Source organism: Catharus ustulatus, chromosome 12 (assembly GCF_009819885.2).
Source record: "Catharus ustulatus isolate bCatUst1 chromosome 12, bCatUst1.pri.v2, whole genome shotgun sequence".
Lineage (NCBI taxonomy): Eukaryota > Metazoa > Chordata > Aves > Passeriformes > Turdidae > Catharus > Catharus ustulatus.
The window spans coordinates 12102930-12115929 of record NC_046232.1 but is presented as its reverse complement, the minus strand read 5'-3'; the positions used below and the strand labels follow the sequence as shown (position 1 = coordinate 12115929).

At 38.2% G+C, this 13000-nt stretch overlaps 1 protein-coding gene across 1 annotated transcript in view; it reads right to left on the bottom strand.

Annotated features, from left to right (window-relative positions):
* EFL1 (elongation factor like GTPase 1) overlaps positions 1-12986 on the bottom strand; it is a 64524-nt gene extending 51538 nt beyond the window's left edge. The window contains exons 1-12 of the mRNA XM_033070859.1: positions 12943-12986; positions 12398-12500; positions 11712-11779; positions 11434-11518; positions 10811-10944; positions 10075-10212; positions 9158-9372; positions 7193-7316; positions 6289-6365; positions 6017-6153; positions 5105-5227; positions 3604-3703 (exon numbers count right to left, since the gene is read on the bottom strand). Of these exons, the coding sequence (XP_032926750.1) occupies positions 3604-3703; positions 5105-5227; positions 6017-6153; positions 6289-6365; positions 7193-7316; positions 9158-9372; positions 10075-10212; positions 10811-10944; positions 11434-11518; positions 11712-11779; positions 12398-12488 (1292 nt within the window). The 5' untranslated portion in view covers positions 12489-12500; positions 12943-12986. The remainder of the gene's footprint in view (positions 1-3603; positions 3704-5104; positions 5228-6016; positions 6154-6288; positions 6366-7192; positions 7317-9157; positions 9373-10074; positions 10213-10810; positions 10945-11433; positions 11519-11711; positions 11780-12397; positions 12501-12942) is intronic.
* Between the last annotated feature and the right edge of the window lie 14 nt (positions 12987-13000).

Sequence of the window (13000 nt, the reverse complement as noted above, 5' to 3'; positions counted from 1 at the left end):
AAACATTAGAAAGAAAACAAATGAAGCACACTACAATCTGTTTGTTTAAGACATGCTAACAAGCTGTAGCACAAAACAAAGAAACAACTATCACTGTAATTTCATGCAGAATTGTATGGGGAAGTGTCTATTTCAGGGCGACATCTAAGAAAAAAACAGTCCTGATTTCAAGCTGAGGAGAAAGAAGAACATTTCATATTATCTGGAGGAAAACAGTAGAGGTATTATAGGTTTTATACCCCCCAGGCAGAAACGAAATATAATTTTAGTGCACTAGCTTATCTGTTCAATAGACTTTTCTTTATTACCACTGGAAAGTAGAAATAGAATTTTTTCAGTACACTTTATTTATTTACATTGTTCAGGATTATAAGAGGGACTTGAAGTAACATAAAAGGTTGCTTCTGATTGCTCACATGGCATTACATCACTGTGAGACTTACACATAAAGCCTTAATAAGTAATAGATGATTTCATCATAACAAACATATTCAGTTTATATTTTCTTAACATTTTACACCAAATACCCCTAGTGATCACTTAGGAGCAATAGCAATAAACTACTAAATATTTCTCGTTTACACTGGGTTATATAAAGACATAATACTGAATCTCAAGAAAAACAAACTGGTACATTTACATACCTACACCTAAACTTCAAGCTTGGCTTTTATTTCTACACCTACACTTGAGCATTCTGTCCTAGACTAGGGTTCAATGTCACACACCAGTAGAAATGACAGAAAGAAACAGCATATGCTGAATGAACACCTAAAATATTGCACACAGCAATTCTTTAGAATAAATAACCACAGGCACCATCAAATAACCATTACACAAGGTAAGTGGAAGAGGGGCCCTAATCTGTTCATCTTCTCTGCCCAACCAACAACTTACATTTCTGTCTGATTTGGTGGGAATTAGTACATGATTTCAGACAGGAGAAACTGGAAGACAAAACACAATTTTTCTTTACAAAACCTGGTAAAAACTAATGACACAGTGGTACCATACAAAAAGTCAATTTTCAAATCTTTCAAAGGGAAGATAAATATAAGGTGACAATCTGCTTGAATTTGACAACGAACAATTTTCCCATGTATTCTGCTATTTAAACAGTAAAAGCAAAATCATACCAGCTTTAGTATAGAATCTATTAATTTTAAAGTGACCTTCAAGGAGATATGAGCTGCCAACAGCAGTCTCAAAGGAGGTTGTTTTAATTAAAAATCCATCCTTTGTTATCATTTACTGTACACCCTGGACTTAGAAGAGCTTTTTGCTTTTCCCAACTTATGTTTAATAAGTATTACAAGCAGATGGCAGAAATAAGGCAAACTATAAAAAATTACAATGTCAGTTTGAATCTTCTAACCAAGTTGGAAAAAGGTAACCTTATCCAATACTAACTCACAAAAGGAAAAAAGAGACACTAGCATAGATCTACATTTTTCCCTCTGGAAATAGAAGACGAGTCTTGCAAAAATAAATCTGGAGAAAACTCTTAGATTTCTTTACATGCTTTTAACATGCTTAAAATCAGTCCTTCCCCAGACCCAAGGGATGCAAACAACCTTAGGTCAGTCCAGCACAAGAACAGTTACGGCTCCTCAAAATCAACATGTAAGTGTAACACACAACATAGATTAATTTTCTACAATAGCAAAATGTGAAGCAATTAGACATAGTGTAAATATTCTCTGTTTCTCCCCATGTTCAGACATTCTTATGGGGCACCCTCATGGAATGCCAGTTTAAATACTGGATCTCACATGCTCCACTCAAGCATCACTCAATTCTGTTAAGCACAATCTTCACTGAGTAACTAAATAGCACACAATAACCAATGCAATTAAAAATATGCTCAAGAACCACAGGTACACAATGCTTTTAAAACACTTGGACTTTGTTCCATGGAGATTGCTTTGCTGCATTACAACTAACCTCTTTATCCAATTTCTTCAAGAACTGCTTACCTGTAGAATGAACCTTAACAAATCAAGTATTGAGAAATACACAGTTAGTTCTGTTGTTGTTTTTCAATTAATGGAAGCCAACTGTCACTTCAAAGCAAATCTTAGACATTACCTAATCAGTAAAAGTCACACATTACTAATAATGAGCAATTCTCTCAAAAAAACCCACACATGTTATTTCATTTTAATATTAGCTAATTAGTAACTCATTGAATTATGTAATACAAAGGCCAGCAGGAGATACTTTTCACACAAACTACAGAGCAAGACACTAAAATTTCCAGTGCACTGAATAAATAGGGAGAAAGGAACTACAATACTGAAAATTTCTGTGCCTGGCATATATAAAAGCTACCTTTGCCCCTATTTCACATACTCATCACCTCTAAGACTCTTGATTGTCTCAACAAATAAAAAACCAGGTCATTATCAGTGACAGAGCAGCCAAAAAGTGATGGCCTCAGTGCAGCTGTCTGTGATAACTGGAGCCCATCCCCAGGAAAGGAGACAAAGCAGGAATGGCGCTGCTGTGCCACACCTGAGTGAGAGCTCCTGTTTCACACCCTTCAGGACAGCACTCGAAGCCAAACTGCACCATCTAGTGTCTGCTCAGCCCATGCACACAGAGCATCTGTGTGCCAACAGTGCAGGAAGATTTGATGGAAGATTTGTAGTAGATAACTCTGGTAAGAAAAAAAATTGAAATAAATCTAGAAAGTGTGAGAAAAACCTAAGGTAGTAGTAAAGCTTTCAAATATTATTACAGTAGCCAACTGTTTTTCACACAGAGATTAAACACAGTTTAATTTAGCAGGAAAATTATCATTTGCTGTATTATTTTGCTGTACAGTGACAATCTCCTCAAAAACATAAAATGGCCAGTTACCATAGAAGGTGCCTACTGAAAATGCTCCAGGGACTTGGAGGGATGAAAGGTTAGGATGAACCTCATTTTTGTGAAATAATCAGAAAAGTGCATTTCTTCTGCAGAAAAAGCTGGTGGTTAAAGTAGTGTGCCAGGAAAATGAGATCTAGAAGGACCTACTCCTCAAAGAAAATAGGATGGCTATTAAAAAACAACAGGCTGTAACAAAAAAATCTTCCAGACCTCCCAGAAAAAAAACCTTTGGAAGTGCATTAATGCCCTTCAGATCACTGTAAAAAATCAGTCAAGATTTGGGCTACTTTAATCAACCCATTTTATTTTGCTGTTGCAATGGACAGGATGATCACTGAGCTGTTATGCTCAGTTTGATGGGAAGTGTTCCTTGGTACAAACACAAGCTGCTATAGTCATGCCAACACAACCTTGCTGAAAAAGCAAGGAAGTTTTACAACTCCATCATTTCCACCAGACATCCTGAAACTGCTTACACTGCACCCATGAGGATGATACCTTTGGACAGCAGCACAGCTCTCCAACAGATTTGCTCTATATTCTGAAACTACTATGATTAAACCTGAATCTGTTCAGAAAGTCTTTACTTGCAGAAAAGACTCTACTGCATCTCAAGAATTCAATGATTATCTTCTGAGGTCTAAACCAACTTATCCACACCTTCAACATCATTCTTTTTTCCTTAGAAGTAACTAACAGATCAGAAAGTAAAATGTTACATTTTCCTACCTTGGTTTGTTCTGTGGCAATGCCTTTGCATCAACAGGAAACATTTTGGAAACAAAGACAATAACTGGGGCTGTTCCTTCACTACTGCATTTCATAAAAGCTGAAAAAAAAAAAAAGGAAGTTATTTTCACTTTTTTCCCCCAAAAGCATGGATAAAGCTATGACTTCACATTAATTTTGTAGGCATTGCTGTTTATTTCTAGTTTCAACAGATAATATGCTAAGGACAAACCAACAGGAAAAAGCAGAAAACTTCTCTGGCCTAATCTTTGATAACACTGCCTGTATCTTCAAGTGTGTTTTGCAATAAAATGAGGAAGACTTCAAAAATAAAACTATTAATTAAAAAATATATATACCCCAGTTAAACAACTTAAGTTTACAGGCTGGTTTAGATCACAACAGAAACCAAAGAGCAGCACAGGATTAAGACTGAACACTATTTATTCAGTACCTCACAGTATTCTAGCTCCTTTCAAACTAAAAGAGAAGTCCTGCAAATGTCTAGATGTTCACAAAAGCCCAACAACTTCACTGCAAGAACAGATATTCCTCAAAAGATGAAAGACTCACACAATTCATTCAATACATAGGAAATACCCCAAAACCATTTTTTATCCAACTTGAAACACATGAAATGCAAACCAGACAATACCATTCAAAACTTCAAACATGGAAACTGAATCATCTTCTCCTACACTTCTCCCTTTTATCTGAAATATGAAAAGACCACAGAGACAAGGCAAAAAAAAGTACAAGACTACTACTAAAAATTAGCAAAATACTCACTAAATGTGGAAGTCCACTACTTGTTCATAACCAAGAGCAGTAAGATCTAAGCAGAGGCAAATTTCTTCTTATTAACTTACACTAATACAGTGTTGAATACTGTCTGGAGAATACCGTGTTTTTGAATGTTCAATAAAGGATGAAAAGCCAGTTTTGTTACCCTGGGAAACAATTCCTAACAGCCTGTCAATTTGACATTCACATCTCATTTTTAATTGACATTTGGTATCTCATCCTCCTAGATTTCTTGAAGGTCTCCTCAAAACACTGTGCTATGATTAATAATTAATTACTAAAAGCTAATCAATACACTTGCAAAAACTAAATTCAAATTCAAACCACTGCTGGCTAAAAAGAAATGGTTTTAATACACGAGCTGGCAAAATATTCAATTCTCAATTACATAACAACTTCTACTGTTCAGAACTAAAACCAAGTATTAACCTTATATTCTTGTAGAACTCCTAGTTTCAGAGTCCTAGACTTTATATCACCTGCAGCTTAAATTGTCTAAAACCCAGCAATATACAGGGTGGAAGAAAAATGCATGGCCATAAAACTATGACATTTCAAAGACAAACATCAACAAAGTTACTGGAAGTGGAATATTTATAAATTTACATACAGATTACTATACATCTTCCAATCCACAGACAAACAAAATCACCAAGACAGAAACAACCTTCATGTTAATGGGAGAACACCTACTCACCACTTTTCAGCTCCTGAGTTTCTGGTGGCAAAGAATCAAATGTTCTTGCTCCAACACACATCAGCTTTTCCACTCTCTCTGCTGTGATTTCCAGAGGACTAGGAATTTTATTACACACCATGGCTAAAACACATGGTTAAGGATACATATTTTTATTTTCTTACTGAATGCAACCAACAACAAAAGAAATGCTTCCAATGCTTCTTTAACTGAGCCCCATGCACTAACTTCCAGCAGGAGCAAACCCAAAATTCAGCTCTGTTTTGTCACAGTGCGTTCAGGTCCCTTTCAGGTCAGCAACAATTTTTTGCCATTTATCAGGGGCAGAGTTAAGGAGGGCTGGCCCACCCTAAGTACAGCTGGGAAGCTAAAAACAGCACAACTGGGGCAAGATTTATAGAAGTAATTTGTATTTATAAATGGATAATTTGTGCACGTCTACCATAATATAAACACAGCAAACAAACAGCAAAGACTCATTTTGAATTAAGACATTTAGCACCTAAAACATAACACCAGACACCTACAGAACTTCATGGACAGAAGACCTATAATGCTATTATAAACAAGAGATTGGTTTCTACTTCAGGAAAACCACTAAAACTTGAATACAAAACTACTTAATGAAGATGTGTTGTCAGATTACCTCCAGTTTCGTAACTACCCTAAAAATAAAATGTGCAAAAGCACAAAGTTGACAGAAATGTAAAAATAATTGAAGATAAGTAAATTGTAACGTTATAAGCAAGAAGACAGGTCCATCTAGCTTAGGCACAGACATTTAAAAAGAAAACAAAACCAAAAGACAAGTTATCCCAAATCACACACTGGAATACGTGCAACAGACATCTCAGATATTCTGATATCTGAGAACTGTCAAAAAAAAAAAAATCTTATCTTTTTAAAGGATACAGAGAACTGCATCAGATATTGGTAGCCACTGGCTACAAATGGCATTGAGATGAACTTTTGGGTCTGCATGCCGTGACTCCCGGGCACCAATTCTCAATCCCAAAGAGGTGACAATCTTCTCTATTTTTTCTTTGTCTCTGTAAGAAAAATAATAAATAGATAAAAATCTACAGAAACAATATATAACCAGCATCTATTATTTTTGAGTATTTCAAAAACATCACCAAAGCACATGGAAAGAGACACCATGAAAACTTCATAGATGTTCTCACCTTTTCATAACAGCCTCATACAGACTCCAAATGTTGTCCAGCACCAGCTGCACAAACAAAGGTTTCTTCCCTTTTGACTGGTAGAAGATAAAAACAGCTCATTACCAGCAATTCCTCACTTTTTCAATAGGCTTAAGACTGCAGTTTTCATTAGAAACATGCAAAACCTTTATTCAAAATCAAGAAGTCTGTCTTGTAAGAATGGTATAAGGCACAAAATAAACATGAAATTTAAAAGTGGAGGACAAGAGTTTCAATTTCAGGAAAAGAACCTGATAAATATGGCAAATTACTACCTTGAGCCTGCCTATCACCCCTTTTGCAACTATTAATCATCACCTATGTAAACAGCAAAAGAAATCATGATTACATGAAAAAAGGGAAACTACTCTCTCCTCCTTTAACTTTTAATGGTAGAAATGCTGAATGCTAGAGAAGTGTAGTTTTCAGACCAGGGCATCAGTACAGCATTCAATGGAAATCCCCTATGGCAAGAAAGTTTTTTAAAATCCTAAATCTCGAGATAAATGTGAATATCCTAAACCATTAGCTGTGGAAGAGCTCTTCACAGAGCACAGAGACCCACTCACTACTCTTGTTTCTACACTGTTAATCTTCCTTTAATCTTGTGTGTTGCACTCAAAACCTTGAAGCTGCAGTGTCCCTTATTCAGTGAGCACTGTTAGATGAGCTTTCCTCCATGCAGCATTTGAGTGGTCAGTTTTGGAATATTCTATGCTCCAAGAGGTGTTGCAAGGCTGTCCTGGTGATTTTGTACTTCCAGTAACACTGAGCCAACAGGCACTCAGGTCAAGCTTCAGAATACACTATGAGGAACAGAATTAGGGGAAAAAGAATGAACTCCAAAATAAAAAGCAGGTTATATTTTTTACACCCGCCATACCTGATCACCTTTCATTATCTTCTTTGCTTTTGTGTTTAGATAATAATCTCCCCATAAAGTCTTCAGAAGTACTGCAGGCTTAATTCCAATTTTTTGGCTGTACAGTTTGGCAAAATGCTCAATTCTGAAAGCAAAGAAAACATATCTTGATGGAAGTGCAATGTTTTTTACAGCAATAGCTTATGTGAAAATCACACAAAAAATCTCAAATTCTTGTTTTACTCCCACTTTTCCAATTGTCTTCACTTGAGTTCACATTGTTTAACATTTACACCTGCAAAAATATTTAGTCAAAACAGATCAGAAACATCAACAGTATTTGAATGGTTTTGTTTTGTTTCAAGTCAGCTTCAAGGCTTTACTAGAAATAAACATTTGTGTACTATCCCCTCATCAAAAACTCAAAAGCATAACACAAACCTTATAAACACATTAGTGATGACTCTTGAACTTATTCTTTGAAAAACTTCCCATGACACATTTAACTATGGTCTGGGGCCAGAACATAAGATGTTAAAAACAAAGCACTCTTTTGAATCATACCTGAGCCATCAGGTGGCAGTAATTATTTTTAATTAACCACTTACGAAACTTCTTCTTGTTTGAATCATTACTTTAATAATAAGTAAACCCAAGAAAATTATATAAAACTGTAAGGCCATAATTGTGTTGTAAAGCCAACTGTGCTGTTCAGCAGTCCCCATAAGTTAACAAAAGCAGCCTGCTTAGGCCCAGAGAGGGAGTCCTGAACAAGCTCTGGTTTCCTTCCTGAAACTGTTCAATGAGCAATAATAAAAAATATTTCCACATATTTGCTCCCTGCGCTTGCAGAAAAAAATACACAAGTTATAACTGTAACAATCCCATTTACAGAACAGTGCTATTTGATAATCTTTTCTCTGAAATTCAGAATTCTTAAGTTTTTACACAGCTAAAAAAGGACCTGTCCATGTGAGCAACACATAAGCTGTGAGTTCTGAACTAGGCCCAAAGAGATTTCTTCTCCAGAAACTGCCTAAGCTCTCAATTCAGGGAGAACTTTCAAGATTCTTGTGCCAGCAGCTCCAGCATATATATTAACGGCACTTTTTAACACTTGAGAACTATGAGAAAAGCGTATGTACTTACCACATTGGATGAGGCAGACACTGACTAATAAGTTATTTTTTTTTCTGCTAATACCTTCAGGAAAAGAACTCACAACCAAGAAAAAGCAGTCAAAACTTTCCATTATTAAGAAAAATCTCCACTGATCCGTATTTCAGCACACAGTACTGCAGCTGGCAGTCCAGAAGAACCTCTTGAAAATAATTAAGGAAAATGTTCTTTTTCTCCCCCTTCATTATATGATTTATCAGAGCCAGGGCCTGACGGTTCATCGGAAGAAACAAAATAGTCTTGAAAGATAATTAAACAAAAATAGCCCATTTTATTTTCGCTTCCCTCTGAAGGGACAAGAGCTGTTTGTGTTGGACAATAAATTACACATGGCACCTGATTTACAGTCTGACTCAGATTTAAAAATCCTGGAGATGATTTTCTTTAAGGGCTCTGCAGTACTCAAGAATTCCCTGTGTCACCACTGACGTATCCCTCTAATTACAATTTCAGGATGAAGAAACGCCTCCACCTCGTGGCCAGCGACCAGAACACGGGCAGTGCTCACACACCTCCAAACCAAACACTGCACCCTGAACCAGCTCCTGCCCGGCTGCAGCTTCTGGGATCGCCTGCTACAGTCTATCCAAGGGCAGCAAGTAAGAAAATACTGTTTGCCAGGCTAGGCTGGACCCTACTGTGAGCTCAGAAGCTCCTGTGTAAGTAAAACAGGGAACCCTGTCACTCAGATAATTTATACACAGCTGCACACCACAGAAAAATCTAACACCTTTAGAAACATGATGCAACTGAAATACTTTAACAGCAACAATCGATTTTTTAAAAGTAATTAAATCTCAAACTTACCCAAAACCCCAGCCATCAATTGCGCTGGCAAACACCACATTGCCATGTTCTGGTGAAAAATAGAGATGTGAATCATCAGTGTCTTCCAATCCAGTACTCCAGTCATAAATTTGATCTCCTGGTGATGAGTCTGAAACAGTTTCACTTTCTGTTTCTTTTTCAGCTCTTTCTTCTAACACTTTGGAGGTAAAAAGTGTTCCAGTGACTGCATTGATCTAGAGAACGATATATAAAAAACTCCTCAGATTCATTCATTCTTTAACAACCCTTGCAATTAAAATGTAACTTTCCCACCCTTGAAAACATAAAAATAGAAGTTAACTAGATAGCAGGCCTGTGATTCACTGGGCAATCAAAACACACCTAATTCTACACATCTGAAGACCACAGGAGTTTATGAGGCTGACACTTTGCCACAAACACCATGAAGTTTCCAAGTCCAAGTCAGCCACACCAGGACTGAATCAAAGAATCACATGTAACACACTTTGTCTCTCAGAACAAGGGATGGTGAAATAGGAACTCATTACTGCCAAGAAAGCAAACAACAGGGGGCAAAGGGAAACCAGGTAGATAAATGCTCCCAAGTGAACTCAGAGGGGGGATAAAAAGTTTGAGAGCAACTTAAACCACAATTTAAAAGATGAAACAACTTTATTCCTACAGAAATCCATCAATAACAGGAACAGTCTAACATTTGTCTACCTCCAGTAAGTTTAAGCAATTTAACAGAAGAGCAAAACATTCAGCATATTACTTCCAAAAATTAAGACTTTTCTTGATGGCCTGTCAAGAGGCATTTACTACTCTCTTCTCCATCACAGACATTCTGAATGAACCTCAATGTTAAAAATCAGACTGGATGTTAGATAGTGCCACAAAATCTGCTGTGTGAAATGACACCTCAGCAGGAATACCTGTTCTAAGATATTCTTGAGGTGCAGATATGCCTCCTGAGGGGTGAGCTTCAGCTCCACAATCAGGCGGTCGATTTTGTTGATCACCAGGACTGGACGGATATTTTCCAGCCACGCCTGCCGCAGGACTGCTTGAGTCTGAGAAGGAAAAAGTTTTTAAAAAACCCATTACAGAAAGCCTGATAGCAACAAAACGAGAGAACATTAAAAAAAAAAATCAAATACAATTCTAAAATTTAATAAACATATAGTAAAGGACAGGTTGACACTGAAACCAGAAATTTGACTCCCACGGTGAACAGTGTTAGTTATTGAAGAATTCTGCAGAATGGTGGGATTTCATGGCAAAAAAACTCGTAACAACAAAAACCAAACTACTTAGCAAAGTGAGCCATGAAAAAGAACAACCTCATTTTTTGTGTATTCTTTTCCAAACCCTGAAATCTCACATAAATATTAATTATTTACCTTAAGACTTTACTCTATCAAAATATTCCATTATCTGAAAAATAGCATAACCACTGTTTTAACTCTGCATCTCTACACCCATTCACCAGCACTGCTCAGTTTTTCAGCACAACTATGATTTTTACTACGCACTTTCATACCTCAGCTGCAGTGCCATTTATTAAAAGTTTTGCAAAACTTCTTAGACAGCTCATCTTTTATTTCTATATAACCCACTTCAGATTTTTGCCTACTCCCCTCTTTCTCTACTTAACACACTTTATTTCACCTGTGGACAGACTCCTTCAACAGCATCCACCACTATGATGCAACCATCACAGAGTCGGACAGCAGTAGATACTTCTGAAGAAAAATCCACGTGCCCTGGGGAGTCTATTAAATTAATCAGATACTCCTGATCACCTAGGATCAAACAATAAATTAATATTTCAGAACAGTTTTCAAAGATATTTCTTCCAGCCACCCAGTTATACTGCTTCAGCTATTATTTTTTAATGTCCTGACACTAACTACACTATAAAAACCCTTACAGCACAGTGTAACAGGCATCTCAACAGAGCAGTAAGACTGTACTAAAACTTGGGTTTTTTTGAAAGAAGGTCTTGCCTTTAAGTGACATTAATTCAAGACTTAAGATCAAAATATACATATTTATATCTAAAATAAAAGATGAGGCAACTGCTCTCACGGCCTCCACTCACTCCTGACCCTGAGACAAAACTCAATTATCTTGGTTGACTTACTTTTAAGTCTCTGCAGAATTATGGTCTAACACTGAGAAACACAAATGTAAAAGTTGCACACAAAGATCACAACAGCAACAACAAAGAGACAGGGAAAATTAACAGAAATATCTATTAAAATTTATACATGCCAGCATCAATAACTTACCTTTCACAAAGTGCAGTGAAATTGCACTGGATTTCATTGTTATTCCTCGGATCTGTTCATCTTCCCTACTGTCCAGGTATCTCAGCTGAGTACAAAACAAAAGACAAGACAGTAAGTCTGTACAAACATCTTCACAATTCACTTATCAGCTGTCAGAACATGACGGTGAGAAAATGAGGTTTAGCAAGACTAGAGATGGAACTTCCTTAATGATCAAGAATTCACAATCCCAGCACGTCCACACCAGAATTCTGTTTAGAGTGACAGTGTAACTCTACCTTTCCTGCCAAGCGGCTGGAGATTATTCCATTGCTAGATATAAGGCAATCAGCTAGAGTAGTTTTGCCTGAAAAGAAAAATAAATTACTTAGATTGAATGAATACAAACGATGGCAAAAGATGCATATAGTATTTTAAGATACCAACATTAATAAAGACTATAAAACTCCAGGAAAAGTAGAAATTAACTTTCAAAATATAAATCCAATTACTCCTGTTACATGCACACAAATTTATTTTTGAAGAGTGGATGCAAATCTACCTATCACTACCAGAAGAGGAGTTGAAATAACAAACAGTATATAAGAACCTCATTATAACATGCAATTAGAGTAAATATTCGTGTTCTCAAGCACTATTTTCACCTACATAACAAACTTGTTCTATTAAGAAAACCTAGAAAAATATTATTCTGCCTCTCAAGCATACATTAAATCATTCACCAGCATAGAAAACATGCAATTTCAACTATTTCATATTATTAGGGTGTGACACTCTTTTATGTAAGACAAGCTGAATCAGGCCATGAAAAAGGTACATAAAGCAGATTCATTTTTCTTAATCACGTTCAAGACAGTCTAAAGCTAAATGCACAAACACCTACGACTTCAGAACAGTGAAGGAATATGGCAGCACCGTTCAAACACGCAGGTGTGCTCAGGAGGAGGCACCAGCACTGCCTTACCGTGGTCCACGTGGGCCAATACACAGATATTCCTGATGCCGGACGCCTTCTTCTGCAGGCCAACCATCTTCCCCACGCTGGTGAGCACCATGGCTGGCTAACTCTGCAACGGAGCAAAGTGTTTAACTGAGGAGCCAACTTGAGAACAGGCTTTGGTTGTTACTGACGCGAAGTGCGATGAGAGCTCCTCCCGGGAGAAGCCTCCCGCGACACGGGGATCGCGACACGGGATCGCGACACGAGCGCTCGGCCACCGCGGGGCCACCCAGAGCCACCGAGGGCCGTGTCTGCGCCTGGAACGCGCCTCAGGAGCGCGGCTGGGCCGGGCCGACAGCGAGCACCGAGCACCGAGCCGCCGGCAGCGACACAAACCCCACGCTTCCCCCGGCCCCGGCTTGCCTTCCCCTCCGCTGCTCCGAGCCCGCACGGCCCCGGGAGGGGCACGGCCCCGGGAGGGGCACAGCGCTGCTCCCCCGCTCCCCCGCTCCCCCGCGGGGTGAGGGCCCCGCCGGGCCGGCCCCGCTGCCCAGGCCCTCCCGGCACACCTGCGCCCGCTCCGCCGCCGCTCCCGGAAAGCCGCGCCCGCCGCGCCCGCCGCTGCCG